A 21,512-nucleotide genomic window follows, 5' to 3' on the forward strand; every position below is an offset into this window, starting at 1 on the left:
TTTTGACTGACAGGGTAAAAAAAATCCAGTCATAATCTATTTTTACCCGTCACTTAAATTTTTAAAATGATGATAATGACATTGTGGTGACCCTTTGTTTGGCATAATTCACCTTCCGTACTTGTGTGTCCATTTGGCCGAGCGCGTTACCGGCTACGACACAGTCACGTGACAGAGACACTTAAGCTGTAGTGTGAACTAATTTCTTCACATGCCAAATAGGGTCACAAGTAAAGTAATTAAACATTGTCCACCAAATAAAGCATGAAAAAATAATTTATATGTTGTATATTTGACAAAATAATTGCGTTTCCGAAGTTCGAGCCTGAAAGGGGACGAACCCGGAAGTGATACGTCACACCGGGAACAGCGTTGGCAGCGCCATACATACGGCCGCCAAACAAAGCCCTTCAAACAGCTATATAAGCGACAGACCGAGCGCAAGGGAGGAGATCCAAGTTTTTGAAGAGTTGGAGGAAGAAGAGGAGCTTGGAATTTTATGTTGGATCTAACATGTATTAGCCAGACGCTAATCAGAATGCAAACAACGTACCTAGACTACCTGATATGGAATAGATACAAGACCCATCGAGATTACAACATTGGTAAGATATAGGCTGTTATTATTTTTATGATTTGAAGATGCAGGCATTTGCACATAATGTTATGTTTTTGTCTATCTGATGAGATTGTTGAAAAAAATAATAATCAGACTTCATGTTCATTTTGGCAGATCTAATATAAAAACGTTGGGGGGAAAGAAGGAGATGAGTCTTCGATGGCTTTCTCCACTTTATTGTGGCAACAATAAGAAAACAAAATAATAGCGGACTGCCGCCACATTCGACCGCAAAGTTTTGCTTCTCGCTGATCTCCTCCTCGCCTCCCACTCCAGCGTCTCTTAAACGGACTGTGCATAGTGTCTTGTTATGAGCTTTTTTTTTTACAAATGTACCGAACACACGACGCGCTGACAACCTTGTCTCTTTATTAACACATGGAGCAGTTCTTATGGAAAAGTTAGAACACATCTCGGCACAGCTCTCGGCAGGAATTGGCGTCTAATGGCGTGAGGAAATGTAGTTTTTTCACACAAGCGAACAGATTACAAAGCACCACTTCAGTGTTGTCCCGAGACTACATTTCCCATGATTCACTGCGTGACCTGCGCGCTTGCTGATTCGCTGCGAGATTGACTCAATGGCTACGCTAAACCAACACGCTATTTTTCAGCTGTCACCTTTCAGCGGCTCTCATAGCTTATACTGTTCAATTCCACAACAGTAGGCAGCTATGCTTTGACAAAGTCATCAGTCATCTATCCAAAAATCACACTTACTTTTTGGCAAATCCTTGATCATAAGCAGACCGGTTAAGGAAGCAGGCATCTTCGAAGTGTTTGCAGCAGAGAACACTACTCGATGATGGTGTGAAATTCATTCGTTTCGTGCGAACGAAAGATGTCCATTTACGTGCCCTGCTATCCTTTGGCCACTCATAAAACTTTTCGTTTGAGCGAGAACAAAACATCGCCACACACCGCTGTGGCATCTTACCGAGAAGCAATGCAACAAACAATACTGTTCTATGGTGGACTTCCCTCGCACGTCTAGGTGTGATGTAATTTCCGAAGATTGCCGAAGAAAAGCATTTTCGTTGTCAATGGCGTTGCTATGGGTTAAACAAAGAATCTGGAAGGGTTGCGTTAATAAAAATAATGAAAATATGCTTATAATTGTTTAGCCATTGATATTATTCAAAAACATGGTTGGCCAACCTTACTTCAAAGTTCCCCTTTAAGAGCCGCGCGTGTTCCGGCTTGAATAGAGAGTTCACAGAGAGCAGCAGAGCTACAGAGGCTGAACACAGCAATTCAAGCTAACAAGACTCTTAACATTGCATACCGCTTCAACATATTCAATAGTATTTAGTTTTCATTCATTTTAAATTAATATTCTGTCCAAACAAGCTTAACAGAGAATCCACACCGTGCCATCACACATCAAGCAGATGAATATGCTTTTATAACTTTTTCTCCGCAGTGACAAAAACAGCTGACTGTGGCCCCAGTAGGTAGGCTACATATGGAACAATGAAATTAACAGTTCACCTGCTGTGGCCTGAACGTAGTCTCACACTTTCCTCCTGGTGCGCATGGACTTGAATTGCGTGCCCGCTTGTGCAGTCCCTCTTTTTTCACCTCTTTTATCAACACCATCGTCGTTTTGGGGCTTTTTGAAGAAACTTCGGACACTCTTGACATTTTTCAGAGTAAGGCCAACGACGTCATGCATCAAGAGAGACAATAGCTAATTAATATGCTCACTCGCCACCCTGTGGTCTGGGGTGTGAATTGCAACCTGTCAAAATGACAGATGGACTTCAGTTTTTTCCGTCACCGTTTCAAAAAATCGGTCAACGACGGAAAATATTCGGTTAACGCGAACCCTGCGCCCACATCAAGAGGAGCTATTTACAAACACATGCACGCAGCATATGTAATGCCGGATTTAGTTGAAAAAGTAAGAAAGCTGTACCGCATACCAACAGGAAGGATTGTCTCAGGAGTGATTTGTTCGAGGATTCAAGGTATTTATTATATTTTTCGTACCATGCATGCATTTTGAAACGTTGTGAAAAAAATCAATGGGAGAAATTAACTGCTACGGACTAGCATCGTCTTTTGACATATTTATGTAAAATAAATGCAACCTGCACGTTTTTTTTGCTTTTAACCAATAATGAAGACTGTTTTACATCCGTATCTATAAAGAATTGAGGGATTTAAGCATTTATTCCCATGAGTTTTAACGTAAAAAGCTCTTTGTTGTGGTAAACCGGCACCACAGTGTGACTTAAAGAGCATACGACATGAGGAAAAAAAAGTCTTAAATAGCATTATTATGTGAATTAGAATCATATTTTGAGACGATTCGACTATATACAACAATGTAGCAAAGCGCAGATGACGAGAAATTAGTCTTTTAATCTGCCGGTTAGCCACGCCTACCATTATAGGGCTCTAGCGTCCCCAACAGGTGGATGACGTCAGCGGGAGAATGGGCTCATCGGTTTTACTTTTCAGCCCATTGAGGGGGAATTATTCAGAACGAGGAAAATGCGACGAAGAGAGCCGCAAAATGTCATTGTTTCAGTCTATCTACTCCAATATTTTTACAGGATATTCTTTTTATCCAAGTATTTTTCCCCAATAGCTAAATAAATGGCTTGAGAAGGACTAGTCAGTCCGTCGAGGGGGAATTATTCACAACGAGGAAAACGCGATGAAGAGAGCTGCAAAATGTCATTGTTTCTGTCTCTACTTCAATATTTTTACAGGATATTATTTTTATCCAAGTATTTTTCCCCAATTGCTAAATAAATGGCATGGTCATGACAAATAACAGTCTTGTGCTAAATAATAATAATAATAATAATACCTCAAACTTATATAGTGCTTTTTTGGACACTCAAAGACGCTTTACATAACATAACACAAAAACAGAATAAAGAATTAAGAGGTGGGAAAAGCTAGTTTGAACAGGTGGGTTTTTAGGAGTGATTTGAAGTTTTGTAATGAGTCTGAGTTCCTGATGGGTTTTGGGAGTGAGTTCCAGAGTGAGGGAGCAGCAGCAGCGAAGGCTCGGTCCCCCAAGGTTCGGAGCTTAGTGCGAGTGATGGGTGTGAGGAGATTAGAGTCGGCAGAACGTAGGCGGCGGGAGGGACAGTGCTGTTGTAGGAGGTCAGTGAGGTAGGAAGGGGCCAGGTTATGGAGGGACTTGTAGGTGAGGAGGAGGAGTTTGTACTGAATCCGGTATGAGATTGGAAGCCAGTGAAGCTGTTGGAGGATGGGGGTGATGTGCTCTCTGGAGCGGGTGTGGGTGAGGAGGCGGGCGGCAGAGTTCTGGACGTATTACAGCTTTTGGAGATGAGAAGATGGAAGACCATAGAGGAGGCTATTGCAGTAGTCGAGTCTGGATGTGATGAAGGCGTGAATGAGTATTTCAGCTGTGGCTTGGGAGAGGGAGGGACGGATGCGGGCGATGTTGCGGAGATGAAAGAAGGAGATTTTAGTGAGGTGGCTGATGTGTGATTGGTATGACAGTGTTGAGTCCATTATGATGCCAAGATTGCGTACGGAGGTGGAGGGGGTGACAAGGTGACCATCAATGAGGAGAGTGAGGTTCTGTACAGAGGGGAGGAGAGCTTTGGGTCCGGTGATGAGAAGTTCTGTTTTGTTACTGTTGAGTTTGAGAAAGTTATTGTCCATCCAGGTTTTTATGTCAGACAGGCAGTTTGAGATGTGAGAAAGAATGACAAGGGTGATGGATTTAGATGAAATGTAAAGTTGAGTGTCATCTGCATAGCAGTGGAAATTGAGTCCATGGTGGCGAATGATTTGACCGAGGGGAAGCATATAGATTATGAAGAGGAGGGGGCCGAGGACCGAACCTTGGGGGACACCATGGGTGACTGGAGAGGTGTGGGATTTATGGTTATTGATGGAGACGAAGTGGTGACGATCGGAGAGATAGGAGGTGAATCAGAGGAGTGCAGTGCCAGATATCCCTATTGACTGAAGACGGTGGAGGAGGATGTTGTGGTCAATGGTGTCAAATGCGGCAGAAAGGTCAAGGAGGAGGAGGATGGAGATGGAACCAGAGTCAGCGGCAAGGAGAAGATCATTGGTTACTTTGATGAGAGCTGTTTCAGTACTGTGGTGTGCGCGGAATCCAGATTGAAATGTTTCAAACATATGGGAGGAGTGGAGATGGTGCTGAAGTTGGGTTATGACGGATCGTTCCAGAATTTTTGAGAGAAGTGGGAGATTGGAAATGGGTCTGAAATTGTCCAGGTTGTCGGGGTTAAGGCCAGGTTTTTTCAGGAGGGGTGTGATGGTGGCGAGTTTGAGTGGGGAGGGGACTGAGCCAGTGGTGAGAGAGGTGTTTATGATGTTAATGATAAGAGGAATGAGAGTGGGAATACAGGTTTTAAGAAGAGAGGATGGTATGGGGTCGAGAATGCAGGTCGAGAAATTCATGGTTGAGATGAGTTTGAAGATGTCAGAGGGAGCAAGAGGAGAAAAGGAGGGAAAGCTGTGAGATGTTAGAGGTGGACTGTTAAGATCTGAGGAAGGAGAACTGAAGGAAGTGGATGCAAGTGAACTGTGTATAGTTTGGATTTTTGCATGAAAAGATGACAGAAAGTTTTTGCGTTTGTTGTGAATGTGGCAGTGATATTGTCCTTGGGTTTGGTGAGTTTTGCGAAAGTGGAGAATAAGGTACGGGGGTTGGAAGAGTTAGAGTGAATAATTTGAGAATAGAAATTGGAACGGGCTGTTTTGAGTGCAGAGTTGTAAATATTGACAATGTGTTTGTAGGCTTGGGCATGAACTGTGAGACCGGTTTTTCTGTAGAGGCGTTCAAGTTTTCTGCGTTGCTTCTTAAAAATGTGAAGATCCGGGGTATACCAAGGGGCAGAGGTGGAGAAGGAGACTGTAGCTGTTTTGAGAGGGGCTAATCGGTTGAGATAGGAGGAGAGTGCGTGGTTGTAGAAGTTGACTAGATCCAAAGCAGTGGAGTCTGAGGGGAGGGAAGAGCTGGTAATGGCATCAGACAAGGCGGAGGAGAAAGAATCGGGAGGGAGTGATTTCAGATTCCGGAAGGTGATTGTTCGTGCGTGGTTGTTAGTGGGGGTAGGGATACAAATGTCCAGGGTTATGGCCAGATGATCAGAAATTGTGAGGTCAGTCAATGACAGGTTATGGATGGTGAGGGAGGGTGTGGAGCAAACCAGGTCCAGAATATGGCCATGTTTATGTGTGGGTGAAGTGATATGTTGGGTGAGATTGAGGCAGTTTAAGATGTCCAAAAAGTCAGATGAAAATTTGTCTGTGGGGGAGTCGACGTGGATATTGAAATCTCCGAGGAGCAGAATGGACGGGGACATGGAGGACAGCTGGGTGACCAAATTGGTGAAGTCAGACAGAAATGAGGGACAGTTTTTTGGTGGGCGATAGAATACAGCAACAGTGAGTGATTGAGAACCGGGAAATCTGAAAGCTAAATGTTCAAATGACGATACAGCTGGGATGGAGATGGGGCGGAGAGTGAAGTCACAGCGGTGGATGACAGCAATGCCTCCGCCTCGTTTTTCCAAGCGGGGGTTTTCAAAGTAAGTGTATCCAGGTGGGGTGGTTTGGTTAAGTGCAAAGTAATCCATGGGTTTGTGCCAGGTTTCAGTGAGACAGAGTAAATCCCGGTTATTGTCCATTATGAATTCGTTGAGGAGGAGGCTTTTATTATTAAGTGACCTTGTGTTGAATAGAGCTGTTTTGAGAGGCTTTTGTTGTGAAGTCCTTGTGACGGAAGTTGGAACAGGCAGAAGGTTGTATTGAGTCATGTGACGAGTGCGCGGATGACGTATGCGGAAGTTGTTGTTGAGCCGGTATCCAGGAGAGTGAGAGCTGCGGTCGGACCAAAGAGAGGGAATGCTGTTTTCGGTGGTGAAGTTGTAGTAAAGTTTTCGGCAGGAGCCTCGATGGATGTACGGGCGACGGCGGAGAAGGCAGTGTTGTTTCAGAGTTGTAATAATGTCCGGCGAAAGAGGTGCGTGGTGGTTGAGTCCGAGAAGCTGGAATATGAAGTAATAAAAATGCACTTATTCAGGACGACATGGCAAAATGACTCCATAATGGTCAAAACTGTCAACTTCACCTTTACTGTCGCACCTCACGAACAATATTTTATGACACCTAAATCGGGCTTATGTCATTTCCTTTCCCTGGCTTCTGAGAATGTAAACAAACCAAGAGGCGTGACAGCTAGCCGACATGCTAACCCGAACAGAGTGATGTTTCATAGTCTTCGAAGCGGAAAATCACACATAACTAGCCCCATGCTTCACAGTGGTTATGGTGTTCTTCTGGTGCAATTCAGTATTCTTTCTCCTCCAAACACGAGAACCTGTGTTTTTAGCAAAAAGTTCTATTTTGGTTTCATCTGACCATAACACATTCTCCCAGTCCTCTTCTGGATCATCCAAATGAACCGCAGACAGGCCTGGACGTGTATTGGCTTCAGCAGGGGGACACGTCTGGCAGTGAGGATTTGAGTCCCTGGCGACGCATTTTGTTACTGATAGTAGCCTTTGTTCCTGTGGTCCCAGCTCTCTGTAGGTCATTCACTAGGTCCCCCCATGTGGTTCTGGGATGTTTGCTCACTGTTCTTGTTATCATTTTGACGCCACGGAGCGAGATATTGCATGGAGCCCCAGATCGAGGGAGATTATCAGTGGTCTTGTATGTCTTCCATTTTCTCATAATTGCTCCCACAGTTGATTTCTTTACACCAAGCGTTTTACCTATTGCAGATTCAGTCTTCCCAGCCTGGTGCAGGTCTACAATTTTGTCTCTGGTGTCCTTTGACAGCTCTTTGGTCTTGGCCATAGTTGAGTTTGGACTGTGACTGACTGAAGTTGTGGACAGGTGTCTTCTATACCGATAATTAGTTAAAACAGGTGCCATTAATACAGGTAACGAGTGGAGCCTTGTTAGACCTCGTTAGGCCTCGTTTAAAGACGTTAGACCTCTTTGACAGCCAGAAACCTTGCTAGTTTGGTGACCAAATACTTTTTTCCACCCTAATTTGGAAATAAATTCTTTAAAAATCAAACAATATGATTTTCTGTTTTTTTTCCCACATTCTAGTCTCTCATGGTTGAGGTTTACCCATGTTGACAATTACAAGCCTCTTTAATATTTTCAAGTAGGAGAACTTGTACAATTGGTGGTTGATTAAATACTTATTTGCCCCACTGTACGTAAAATAAAGGCAGCCTGTACGTTTTTTTGCTTTTAACCAATAATTGAGACTGTTTTACGTCCATATCTATAAAGGATTCAGGGATTTAAGCGTTTATTCACAAGAATTTTCAACATAAAAAGCTCTTTGTCTGTGTTTCCACTCGGTCAGCTTTGACGGAGATAGGCCCCCTGTTAATCGGCCCCGCGTCCCGTCAATACCATTAGGAAGTCCATGCCCAGAGTTAACTTATTCACTACCAACCGTGTCACAAGATATCCCCTAATTCACTCTCCACAGAATATTGTTTTCTATGGCTACATGAACACAGAATTTACAAAAAGAAAAGATTGGATTACCATCTGTCACCTTTAATAAAAAAAAAATTGTTTCTACTCTTTTTCGTTTTTTAGTTCAGTTGAACATCATAAACAACATTGTTATTTGTCTTTGGCGGTGAAACCTAATGTAAACCTATGCATGTGTGTTAAGTGTGGATGCATTTATATATTGATGTGTGTTTGTGTGCGTGTGTGTATGGGTCATACTGCAGCTGAGGTCCCTAAGAGGTATACTCTGGAGCTTCTCCAGAACTTTGAGTCCCACAAGGTTAGGATCTTCACACAAAGTGATGAGCTGGACCAATGAGTCGCGACCCTCTAACGGCCGCAACACGTGCCTCTCTGCACACGCACATACACACTCTTTGTGATTGTTGCGAAGACGTCATTTGGTCCCAGTCCGCCGTGCGTCCACCTACCAGTTTGCATTAGGTGTGCTTGCTCCTGTTTGGCACGCACCAATGTAGCCGCCACCAGCTCAGCGGTGATGTCGGCGGAGAAACGCTGAGCTCGGATGAACATTTGCGCGTTGCGCAAGCGTTCGGGGTGATCGCACAGCAGGAGTTTCTCCAAAACACAAACTGGATCCTCGCTGCTCAGCTGACTGAAGGAACACTTCAGCTCCTGTCAACACACACACATACGTGCGAGCACACGCATAGGCAGAGACATACAGTAAATACATGCAAACACTTGCCCACAAAGGTAAAACCACACGCACACAACAGTACAGGTTAAACTACAAAAACATAAATGCATTTGTTTATTCATCGTACACAACAAAAAAACAAGGCATATACACAAACCCATGCACAAATAATTAAAAAAATAAAACAAAAACATACAAATAAAACCACAACGACACAAAGACAAATTGCATTAACGTACACACGCATTGAGAAACATACAAAGACGGACATGCATAAATTAATAAAAACTCCCACACACAAACAGTGGCATGAATTCAAGAGCACACATTTGAGTACTTCTGATTGATTAATGAATAGACCTACCTTTGAGAGCTGATAGAGGCAGAGCACTCGTTTGCAGTAGTTGCTGCCATGGCGACACTGCTCGGTCATCTTCTGCAACTGGATGGCGACATCGTCTTCAGGAAGAGATGGAAGCAGTACAAAGGACGACAAGCTGCTCACAGATGGCGCTGATGAAACAAAAATAGGCTTTCAAGGTGGCCACTGCAATTATGCTAATGTGATCAGATTCCTGATGCAATTGCATAAAGGCTAAAAGATTTTAGGCTAAGAGGCTAGAACATTTGGTGACAGACTATTGCACACTAACCAATGTCGAATCTTTATCTGGAAACAACATTGCGGCTTTTGGCAACTCAAAACCAGTTATGGGCGGTAAGCAACTTACAAAAAACAGTTGAAAGTGGTTAACATTTAATGAAAACTGGTTGCAAAAGGTCATCAACACATTAAATCTAGTCATAGGGTAGTGAAGAACCAATGAAAACTACCGGCAGATGGTGATATACAGTGCCCTCCATAATTATTGGATTTATAATAATTATGTGTTTTTTAGCTTGTAATATTTTTTAAAATCCAAATAGTATGCTGTCTACACGCCAACAAGCTGTTTGGGAGGCATGCACGGAGAAAACCTTTCCTCACTCACAATCATAAACGCAAACGTCCGGAGTTCGCCAAGCGGTATTGGAGCTTCAACTGGGACCGTGTGCTTTGGTCAGATGAGACTAAGATTGAGCTTTATGGCAACAAACACTCTAAGTAGGTCTGGCGTGCCACGAAAGATGCGCATGCTGAAAAGCACCTCATACCCATTGTGAAGTATGGGGGTGGGTCAGTGATGCTGTGGGGCTGTTTCGCTTCCAAAGGCCCTGGGAACCTTGTTAGGGTGCATGGCATCATGAATGCTTTTAAATACCAGGACATTTTAAATCCAAGTCTGTTGCCCTCTGCCCGAAAGCTGAAGATGGGTCGTCACTGGGTCTTTCAGCAAGACAATGACCCTAAACGTATGGCCAAATCTACACAGAAATGGTTCACCAGACACAAAATCAAGCTCCTCCCATGGCCATCTCAGTCCCCAGACCTCAACCCCATTGAAAACCTGTGGGGTGAGCTGAAGAGGAGAGTACAGAGGAGATGACCCAGGTCTCTGGATGATTTATAGAGATTCTGCAAAGAGGAATGGCTGAAGATCCCTCTTTCTGTCTTTTCCCATCTTGTGAAACATTATAGGACAAGATTAGGAGCTGTTTTGTTGGCAAAAGGGGGTTGTACAAAGTATTAACACCAGGGGTGCTAATAATTGTGACACACAATATTTGATGTCATATAATTATTTCTTTATGTAGGATTTTCCCCCCACTAAATAAATGCACTTGTATTGAAGGTTGGATTTTCTTTTTTTCCCAATAAGGTCCCACATTATTTAGACAAAAAAATTAGAAGCTAAAAAACACATAATTATTATAAATCCAATAATTATCCAATAATTTTTCTTTTTTTCCATTAAGGTCCCATATTATTTAGAAAAAAAAATTGAAGTTAAAAAACACATAATTATTATAAATCCAATAATTATGGAGGGCACTGTACATGAAAATAGTTGGGAATAGTCTTCAGCTCATGTCATAAGACTACTGTATATACTCACGTATTGGTCGCTCCGGCCGATAGGTTGCACCCATAGTTTGGGGTTAAAAAAATGTAAGTACAGTGGGGCAAATAAGTATTTAGTCAACCACCAATTGTGCAAGTTCTCCTACTTGAAAAGATTAGAGAGGCCCGTAATTGTCAACATGGGTAAACCTCAACAATGAGAGTCAGAATGTGGAAAAAAAAACAGAAAATCACATTGTTTAATTTTTAAAGACTTTATTTCCAAATCAGACTGGAAAATAACTATTTGGTCACCTATAAACAAGCAAGATTTCTAGCTGTCAAAGAGGTCTAACTTCTTCTAACATGGTCTAACAAGGCTCCACTTGTTACCTGTATTAATGGCACCTGTTTTAACTCATTATCGGTATAAAAGACACCTGTCCACAAGCTCAGTCAGTAAAACTCCAAACCCCACTATGGCCAAGACCAAAGAGCTGTCGAAGGACACCAGAGACAAAATTGTAGACCTGCACCAGGCTGGGAAGACTGAATCTGCTATAGGTAAAACACTTGGTGTAAAGAAATCAACTGTGGATGCAATTATTAGAAAATGGAAGACATACCCTCCCTCGATCTGGGGCTCCATGCAAGATCTCACCCCGTGGCGTCAAAATGATAAGAACGCTGAGCAAAAATCACAGAACCACACGGGGGGACCAAGTGAATGACCTACAGAGAGCTGGGACCAAAGTAACAAAGGCTACTATCAGTAACACAATGCACCGCCAGGGACTCAAATCCTGCACTGCCACCGTCTGCGGTTCGCTAGAGAGCATTTGGATGATCCAGAAGAGGACTGGGAGAATGTGTTATGGTCAGATGCATCCGAAGGACACCATACCCACTGTGAAGAATCAGGGTGGAAACATCATGCTTTGGGGTTGTTTTTCAGCAAAGGGACCAGGATGACTGATTTGTGTAAAGGAAATAATGAATGGGGCCATGTATCGAGAGATTTTGGGTGAAAATCTCCTTCCATCAGCAAGGGCATTGAAGATGAGACGTGGCTGGGTCTTTCAGCATGTCAATGATCCCAAACACACAGCCAACAAAGGAGTGGCTTCCTAAGAAGCATTTCAAGGTCCTGGAGTGGCTTAGCCAGTCTCTAGATCTCAACCCCAAAGAAAATCTGTAGAGGGAGTTGAAAGTCCGTGTTGCCCAACGACAGCACCAAAACATCACTGCTCTAGAGGAGATCTGCATGGAGGAATGGGCCAAAATACCAGCAACAGTGTGTGAAAAGCTTGTGAAGAGTTACACAAAACGTTTGGCATCCATTATTGCCAACAAAGGGTACATAACAAAGTATTGAGATTAACTTTTGGGATTGACCAAATACTTATTTTCCACCATGATTTGCAAATAAATTATTTAAAAATCATACAATGTGATATTCTGTTTTTTTCCACATTCTGTCTCTCATGGTGGTTGAGGTTTACCCATGTTGACAATTACAGGCCTCTCTAATATTTTCAAATGGGAGAACTTGCACAATTAGTGGGTGACTAAATACTTATTTGCCCAACTGTACATCTATAACAAACACCTAAATATAAACACAAAATGATCGGGGAAAAAGCTTTCAATAAAAAACCTAGATGGCAGGACTTCTTTTTTCCAAGGTTGAAATGCTATTTTCGTGGTGTCTTGAACTACATAGAAATGTGCTATATAGCATAGGTGAGACTGAGTGCAGCTCTTGACTAACTAGTCAAATCAGTTCTGGAATTTATAAAGACAGTCTGCAATTTCGGGCGCGACAGTCAGAGGGACAGGGGAGGAGGGAGAGGGAATATGAATTTTTAGACGCAAGGCTGCGTGACGTCACCATCATAAACCGGAAGGGGGTAAACATATAAGTGCGCTTGCATGCAACCAATGCTATGACTGCTTGTTTTCTGCCGGTAATCTTTCAAAAAAGAACATGCCGATTGAACACTATTCTATGGAACTTATGGAAACGACTTTAGATATTACGACCGTCCACATATGAAGGAGGTTTTCTTCATACGTTTCCCGAAGCCAAAAACTCGGGAGGGAAAAACATGTAAACAATGAATTGACTTGTGCGGACGTCCAAAAGACCAGTTTAACGCCAGCAAGGTGAAGCTATTCACCTTCGTATGCAGTAAACATTGTGTTGGGGGCCATTGTCCTACAGATCGACAATCCTGCCCCGAAGAGGTAAGCCATTTTGATATTTTTACTCTTTTTTTTTTAGCGTTTAAATGACCCCCAAAAACGGTCAGAAGTAAGACAAACAGAGGAAATAATATATAAGAAAGACAGGACATATGGTGGTAAAGGATCGCTTGTTGAAACGGGAGAATGTCATTGTGAGTGGCGTAAGGCAATGCACACAAGAAAAAGGTCTTGATAAAAAAGCTACCTCTGGATCAGGTTGGCTCTTTTTTTCCGTCTTTTTCAGCCCTCAACACTCAAGCCATCTCTTAAACTGAACATTTGTATGTTCTTCCACATCTTTACCAGTGAATTTGGCACCAGGGACATCCTTTTCAGACAGAATTGGTAGGTTTAGCTCAGTAAACATCTCGTTCGTATACTATTTACATGCATTTAGCATGCGGGACAAACGTGAGCTTGACCCCCCTAGCAACAGTTGCTAACATCATGAATATTAATGAGCAAAAGTGACGTGTTGCGTGTGGTACGCAATTGGGAGAGGCATAGAGGTTGAGCTGCATAGACTCCTCCCACTGGTGCGGGGGTACGGGTCATTTGACACACCTTGGCTGAAAACGACAATTGTCTTATCCAGAGCCCAGTGGCAGTAGTTGCAAAACAAGTGTGCTACTCACAGACATGTAGGAGGCTCCTGGATGACGCATCAGGCTCATCTGGCAGTTGCGGTTCGATTTCTCCAGACGCTAGGCCTCGGCAGTGTAGCAGCAGCCACAGATCAGGATGGTAGAGCGAAAAGTAGCGACAGGCACGGCTGACTTCGTGTACGTTTCCGGCATCCAAAGCGGCGTCCAGGAGTAACTGCAGCGTCTTCTTCTGCGCCGGCTCGAGGAGCGGCTCCACGTCCAGGTGCTCCTCAGCAGGACCAGGAAGTCCATCTAGGCAGAGGAGTAGGTCCGTGCGGAGCTCAGGGATGTTGCAGAAGGAAAAGTCCTTCATGAGAAGTTCATATGTATTGACATCGGGCAGAAGAAGGTTAAAGACGCTCTCTCTCTGGATGTCTGCCACCAAGTCGTGCTCACGAATGCGGCCCACCCACAGCCTTTTCTCGAGGTTCTCCATTTGCTGGACAGGAGCAGGGTGGCACAGCGACAGCCAGCGGGTGGCCACAGCTAGTAACAGGCAGCCTTCTCTGAGTGCCAGCAGCTCGGACTGAAACTCTGAGGCTGCTGCAGACTCAGACATTGCAAAGTCTGCCTGAGATAGGAAAAAGTGAGCCGCCGAGTCAGGAGCCACACGCTCTTCTTCCAGGTGTTGATGGCACTTCCTCCAAAAGCATACACGATTCTCCACTCTAGACCATTGACGTTTGGAACGCTCAAGCGCCAATTCCTCAATTAGCTGTATTGACACACAACCAAGGAAGAAAATGCTGAATGAAAGCATCACACAGATACACAAAGGTAGTAGAAACATGGGTGATAACATTGAAAGAAAAAAGTAACTCCCTGAAACTGTATTGTGTTCACAAAACTAAAAAGTATTGGAGTTACACATTCTTTTGTTTAAATGATTTATCTCCAGAAGCAATTTTTATCAAAATGACAGAATTCTAAACTCAATAATTAAAAACCAAAAAAAAAAAACTTTTATCAATGTACAGTCTATCACAAAAGTGAGCACACCCCTCACATTTCTGCAGATATTTAAGTATATATTTTCATGGGACAACACTGACAAAATGACACTTTGACACAATGAAAAGTAATGTCCAAATTGAGTACTGCTTGTCATTTTCACTCCAAAATGTCATGTGACTCATTATAGGAGTGCTGTCAGCATTGCTGCAGAGATTGAAGAGGTGGGGGGTCAGTCTCTAAGTGCTCAGACCATACGCTGCACTCTACATCATCTTCTGAAGATGGTACACAAGAAAGCCCATAGTAAAGGTTCTAGTAATCCATGTGCTTTGTTGACATGTCTTCAGCAAACTGTTTGCGGGCTCTCTTCTGTACCGTCTTCGGAAGCCCTTCATGGGGTGACAGCCCTGCACACCAATTTGATGTAGAGTGTGGCATATGGTCTGAGCACTAACAGGCTGACCCCTTACCTCTTCAATCTCAGCAGCAATGCAGCCAGCACTCCTGTAACGAGTCACATGACATTTTGGAGGGAAAATGACAAGCAGTACTCAATCTGGACATTTAGGGATGTATGTGGTTTCTAAGGGGTGTACTCACTTTTGTTGCCAGGGGTTTAGATATTAATGGCTATATTTTGAGTTATTTTGAGGGGAAAATAAATTAGCTGTATTATATAAGCTGCACACAGACTACTTTTCATTGTGTCCAAGTGTCATTTTGTCAGTGTTGTCCCATGAAAAGATATACTTAAATCAGAAATGCGAGGGGTGTACTCACTTTTGTGATACACTGTATACCCAAAATTACCCATGTATGATAAACCAATATTAAAATAAAAACGGAACTAAAAATACAAAAGTAATTTCAAGGAAAATAAAAACTAGGAAAACAATGAATTAGAGGGGGGAAATTGCAAACTAAATAAACTAAAATGAAAAATACAAAACTGTTATAACCTTACATGGCAGGAAGTAAAATGTGAAACGAAGTATAAACATGGTGATTAAGGAAGTAGAAACAAATAAAGTACGAAGATGAGCAGACAGAAAGTGAGGTCGCCACCTGACACATGAGGAGCTGTTGCACTGGAAGTTGTGCTAACATGGCGACTCTTCGCGCTCGTTCGTACAATCCTCTTGCTTGGAGAGCAACCACAGTGGCCTGGAACTCATCCTGCTGGATGGATGACCAATCACACTGCAACAACCTGGGAGACACGCCCACTCCAGAACCCTGCAGGATTTCACTCAGCTGGCTCAGTTTTCTGAAGTCTGGACCTGCATGCACATGTGCACAAACACTGAGTCCATAGGCTTCCTCTACAGTGCATGTCGCGACGTGTCATGTGTTCCGGTTTTCTCTCACCACTGTCCTTGCTCGTTATGTCCCCAGCGTCCGCCATGACCTGCAAAACGTGCCGCAGCTCATAGGTTGAGCACGTGCGCCGACACAAGAGCAAGAGCAAAAACCATGCCTCGCTACACATCCACTGCAGTGGCATTCCACCAGGAGGTGCTGCACCGCTCACACTCAGCTGAGCAAGTAGAGGAACAGACCGATTAAAGAGTGACGAAAAAAAGATGAAGGGTGTTTATTTATGTTCTAAACTGACATTTGTGATGCTGTTGTGGAAATTTTGGAGTTTGACTTTGGCTTGGTTGAAGTTTTTGTGGTCGCAGCAGAGCAGGAACATGCTCAGCACATCTAGCAACGGGCAGTCCTATCAAGTTAACAAACAAAAAAAAAAAAACACAACCAGCGTCAACATCTGAAAACCCCAAATACAGACATACAGGAAATTCAAAAAAGTTCACTTTGGCAAAAGTTACTTTGCTAAAGAGCTGGAACCCCCTCAGGAGAGTTTGAGCCCCGAGATGTCCCTGTTCTAAGAGAGTCCTCCAGATTATTGAAAGGTGCTGAAGGCTCCATGGTTGAGGCTGGGGTGCAGTGGACAGGTGGGTGGACACTTCCTGGGCAGCAATGCCGTCGACAGCCGTGACAAGCCATACACACAAGCATGAGACAAGCTCCCCTTCCTGTCAATCAACATGAGCACACTAAGTGATGTGGCTAAAAGCAGCGGCTTGCCCTGTGATGGTATGGTGGCTCAGCTCACCTGTAGACAGGCAGCGAGCACAGCCAATGAGGGGCTACGATGCTTCAAGGCCTCCTGCAGAAGGTAACTGCTAGGGTTCACCTCCTCTTGGCTACGAAGCAGAACCTGGAAGAGATCTTGGGGGGATGCTGCCCCCCCATGTGACTCTCCAGTGAATGAGGGAAGCTCGCTGAACGCCACGCTAAGGTGGTCCCGAAGGGCAGGGCTAAACTGCGGCAGCAGAGAATCCACCTGACCAAACAAAGTCCAATCAGGATAAGAAAGGAAGCCGAAAATGAGGAGCCATTCATTGACAAGTGACAGTTAAACAGTTAAACGCCATCACCTGTTGTGTCGTGAAGTGATGCAGTTGCACGAAGCACAAAAAGTTGAAGAAGAGCCCGTCACGCGCGCAGTGGGCGGGATAAACACCACTGAGAGGAATTCCGTGAAGACGACAAAACTCCACGGGAAGCGACCAATCCTTAGCTGCATCCCACGAACACCTGGTGACACGAAATAAAGATGACAAACACAGTAACGACACTGATGCTAGTGATGGAGCTCACCTGTTGACACCTTTGACATCCAGGCTATCAGTCACAGCTGCTTCCAAGTAGCCAATCAGCTCCTCTGCTGCTCCCGGGTCTGCCTCCACCAGCTTCAGACCTGATGACGAGAGTGTGTTTTAAAGTGTTATCATGTTGGAGAAAGTGTGCAGATAAAGTTTGCACGCGTGTATTTAAAACTTTATGAGTGACCACGCGTGTGTTAGAAATCTGAATGTGTGTCTATGAATGTGAATTTACCCAGGTTGTGCAGAGGCTGTCTTTGCCCAGAGTGCGTGTTGTTGAGTTTCCAGTGTGTCCAGACGGTATTCAGGACCTTGACATCCACTCGGATTTGGAGGCTGCTGAGCCCCAGAAGCTCACAGAAGCAAACTGTGGCCGAGACCACCGATGACAAATTGAAACTCTCCATCGCTAAAATGTGAACCTGATGCTGGGCCTGCTGCAAACTAACACGTGCACGCAAACATAAAACAAACACAGATAGGCACCCGCCCAAACAAGTAAAAAGTCTGACCCACGGGGCATACGTTTATGTACAATTCACTTCTCACATTTGCTCGACGTGTTGGCAGCCAATCAGGTGATGCAGCAGGAAGTCGGCAAAGGCAAAGGCGGGCCGCCCGCGTCGCAGATAGTACAAGAAATCAAGTTGCTCTTGCAATGCGAAGGCTTCCACCAGATGTGGGCTGGAGAAGTGTGGTGGCTCTGGTGTACCTACGACGACAGGGAAGGTCAGGTGCTGCTCTTGCGATCTCGCACAATTCTTATAAACTACAACCCCTAGCAAAAAGTATGGAATCACCAGTCTCAAATGAGCACTCACTCCGACATTTTATCATGTAGAACAAACTAAGATAAAAAGCTTGAAAAAATAATTAGTTCAAAAGTGCAACTCTTTAGCATTCAGAAACACTAAAAGAAATGAGTAAAAATCATTGTGGTGGTCAGTAAATGTTACTTTTATAGAGCAAGTGCAGAGAAAAATAAATGTAATCATTCTGTGGGGAAAAGAATATGGAATCATGAGAAACAAACAAAGAAATAACGATCAAAACACATCTCTAGTATTTAGTAGCACCACCTCTGGCTTTTATGACAGCTTGCAGTCTCTGAGGCATGGACTTGATGTGTATTCTTCATCAATTTGGTGCCAACTATCTTCGATTTGCATTTGCCATATCATCCTTGCAGGTCGGAGCCTTGCTATGGACCATTTTTTTCAATTTCCACCACAGGTTTTGAATAATGTTGAGATCTGGGCGATTTGCAGGCAATTACATTGACTGGATGAGTCTTTCTCCAAGGAATGCTTTAACAGTTTTAGCTCTGTGGCATGATGCATTGTCATCTTGCAAAATGACAAACATATTTTCAATTGAAGGGATAAGAAATCGGTCTAAAATTTCAATGTAAACTTGTGCATTTATTGAAGATTTAACCACAGCCATCTCCCCAGTGCCTTTGCCTGACATGCAGCCCCATAACATCAAGGACTGAGGGAATTTTGATGTTTTCTTCAGACAGTCATCTTTGTAAATCTCACTGGAACAGCACCAAACCAAAGTTCTAGCATCATCACCTTGTCCAATGCAGATTCTTGACTCTTGACAAGGGCAATTTGCAGTTCACAAATTTTTAAATGAACTGTTCAGATATTACGGTAATTAAAAATGTTGAACTTTTGTTCATATTCAAAAAAACAAACAAACTTGTAGTTGTTTTGTTTTCACCAATAAATGCTGCAAGCTATTATTGACAGGGCCGATATAGAACCACAGACAGCAATTATTTTAATTCATCTTAACACTGAAACTGTTAAATTTATCTTCATATTCAATTTCAAATCCTTTTACAACCAGGGTTTACACTAGCAGTGAGAGGACATGCAAACGTTCAGTCCATACATTAGCAGCTCTACAGCTTTTATCTACAGTATATTTTCAACATGAACATACCTCGCAAGGCTTGTCGCGTGCTTTATTTTAATGTGCCATTTAAGGTTTACTAACGACGTTACCGATGTACAAGCAATCTTCTTAAACCCAGGTGAACAAAGTTATAGGTAAAAGTTCTGTTTTTTGCCATCCGCTTCGGTACTGACCTGTTCGTAAAACTCGCTTAACTGTTGGTACTTGGCCTGATTACGGGAGCTTTCGTTTCCTGTGTCCATGCTGCCGTATTTGCTAAAACAACACAGCCGTCACAGGCATCTTGGATAGCCAGGTTGGTCTAGATAGTTTCCCGCTATTAAAGTTTGTTTTGTTATAGTGTTTTTAGCCTGTGGCTTTATCTGCAGTTTTATCAGAAAGGCTCTAATTTTGAACTCGTGAACGAGGTTATGAACGCCGCTCACAACCGCTAGAATGAGCACGTTCATATTAATGTTCATGAGAAATATGATGCATTCAATTCACGTTTGCCTACAATATGAATGTGTTCAATGAACAATCGTTCATGCACAACACTTCAAATAGCTAACTACAATTCCTGAAAATTGTTTGCACTATCATGTAATTAACAGAATCAGTTAAAGATGATTTGTTTTTGTTTTTTTATTCATCTGTGAACAAACAAACAAAAAGTTTGACAAGCATTGCTCAATATATTGCACCACCGAGCGCGTGTCATTGGACGTACCAGCCGAGTTGAGCGAGTTAGCCGCTTGCCAGCCAAACAGTCGACTAGGGTCGAGTGGATGCAGCGCCTGCAGTGACCACACAGAAGGGCAAAGCAACACTTAACAATATGTTTTGAGGTTGTTACCAAAGTGAAACAAATAAATTAAAAAAACAAACAAATAAACCTGACTTACATTATATCAATTCATGTGTACGTAAAAAGTGACATACCGAATGTCAAATTGCAGCATCATTACTAGTAAGTCTCCCTGCGAGAGATTGGTAGTAACTAGGGGTGTGCCATTTTAGGCACCCCACGATTCGATTCGATTACAATTCAGGGCGGCACTATTCCATTATTTAACGATGATCACAGTATTGACAATGATTACGATTATCGCGATGATCTATGCATCATATAATACTAATTAATAAAGTAGCCAAACAAATTCATGTCCATTATTTATTTAAAATATCCTAATATTTCAACAGGAACGATGGAAACATGCCCATACAACAAAAAGCTGCCCTTAAACTGTTTTTTTTTTTTTTTTTTTTTTTTTTTACAAGAAAGTGCAAAAACATTAACCCTTTTAAAGACAGTACTTGTTTCTCATCAGGCCTGTAAAACACAGTTAACCTTGAGATGCTCTTTTTCACAAGAAGGTGCAGAAACATTAGCTTTTTTTTTTTTCCCAAAGGCAGTACTTATTTCTCTCAACAATACAATAAAATGTACACTGGTGGAATGAATTCCACATTTTCTGGAAAGAAACAAAGTGTCTTTAGAAGTAAGACCATAACCAAAATACCTGGTGTACTATTTCGCAAACAACGCACAACTTGACATGGTTTGACAGGTTAGCAAAGTCGCCAATGAGCATAGCTCCTTGGCGTTAACTAGTGAAATATCAAAAACAACAACAGTAAAAGCTAAAAAGTACAAGAGGGTTCGTGTACTCACCTCTTATCGACGCACACGGGACTTAGCAACACACTGGGACATTTTCCAATTAACACGACTTAAACCTACTGCTGGACAACTGAAAGGCATTGGAGCAACTCTCTCTCTCGCTTCCTCTCACGCTCTAAAAAATAACTTGCGCACAGAATTGCAACCACCGGGTCCCTGCCTGCCTAATACACAAATTTATTTTCCAGTCTTTTGAAATGGAGTAAATCTCTCGCTCAGTAACCAACTGCATCTATCATAACATTGTGCGTGCGAGCGTCCGTTAAAAGGTGTCCGGGCGGCAGACATGTCTTAAATTTCGTTCCGCTACTAGCGTCGGTCATAAAGTCATTAGGGAAAATCATCGTTTTTGAACATTTATGAATCGTAATCGAATCGTCACGTGTCGAATCACGAATCGCATCTAATAATCGATTTTTTGGCACACCCTTAGAAGTAACATGTTACATTTACTCCGTTATATCTATTTGAGTAACTTTTTGAGAAAAATGTACTTCTTTGAGTAGTTTTACCATGCAATACTTTTTACTTTTACTTGGGTATATTTGTGAAGAAGACACAATACTCTTACTCTGCTACTTTGGGCTACACTAAAGTTGTACATTTTTCCTTTCTTCATCGTGACTTTTTTTTTTTTTTGCCAGAGATACCGACATTTTCCGTTTCAATGAG

At 42.9% G+C, this 21,512-nt stretch overlaps 1 protein-coding gene across 1 annotated transcript in view; it reads right to left on the reverse strand.

Moving 5' to 3' along the window:
* spg11 (SPG11 vesicle trafficking associated, spatacsin) overlaps positions 1 to 21,512 on the reverse strand; it is a 57,012-nt gene that overhangs the window by 8,734 nt on the left and 26,766 nt on the right. The window contains exons 20-33 of the mRNA XM_057836645.1: positions 19,887 to 19,953; positions 17,801 to 17,963; positions 17,487 to 17,695; positions 17,247 to 17,346; positions 17,024 to 17,183; positions 16,699 to 16,929; positions 16,412 to 16,618; positions 16,195 to 16,302; positions 15,948 to 16,116; positions 15,645 to 15,859; positions 13,617 to 14,340; positions 9,157 to 9,305; positions 8,563 to 8,767; positions 8,351 to 8,485 (exon numbers count right to left, since the gene is read on the reverse strand). Of these exons, the coding sequence (XP_057692628.1) occupies positions 8,351 to 8,485; positions 8,563 to 8,767; positions 9,157 to 9,305; positions 13,617 to 14,340; positions 15,645 to 15,859; positions 15,948 to 16,116; positions 16,195 to 16,302; positions 16,412 to 16,618; positions 16,699 to 16,929; positions 17,024 to 17,183; positions 17,247 to 17,346; positions 17,487 to 17,695; positions 17,801 to 17,963; positions 19,887 to 19,953 (2,842 nt within the window). The remainder of the gene's footprint in view (positions 1 to 8,350; positions 8,486 to 8,562; positions 8,768 to 9,156; positions 9,306 to 13,616; positions 14,341 to 15,644; positions 15,860 to 15,947; positions 16,117 to 16,194; positions 16,303 to 16,411; positions 16,619 to 16,698; positions 16,930 to 17,023; positions 17,184 to 17,246; positions 17,347 to 17,486; positions 17,696 to 17,800; positions 17,964 to 19,886; positions 19,954 to 21,512) is intronic.

Source organism: Corythoichthys intestinalis, chromosome 5, assembly GCF_030265065.1.
Source record: "Corythoichthys intestinalis isolate RoL2023-P3 chromosome 5, ASM3026506v1, whole genome shotgun sequence".
Taxonomy (NCBI): domain Eukaryota; kingdom Metazoa; phylum Chordata; class Actinopteri; order Syngnathiformes; family Syngnathidae; genus Corythoichthys; species Corythoichthys intestinalis.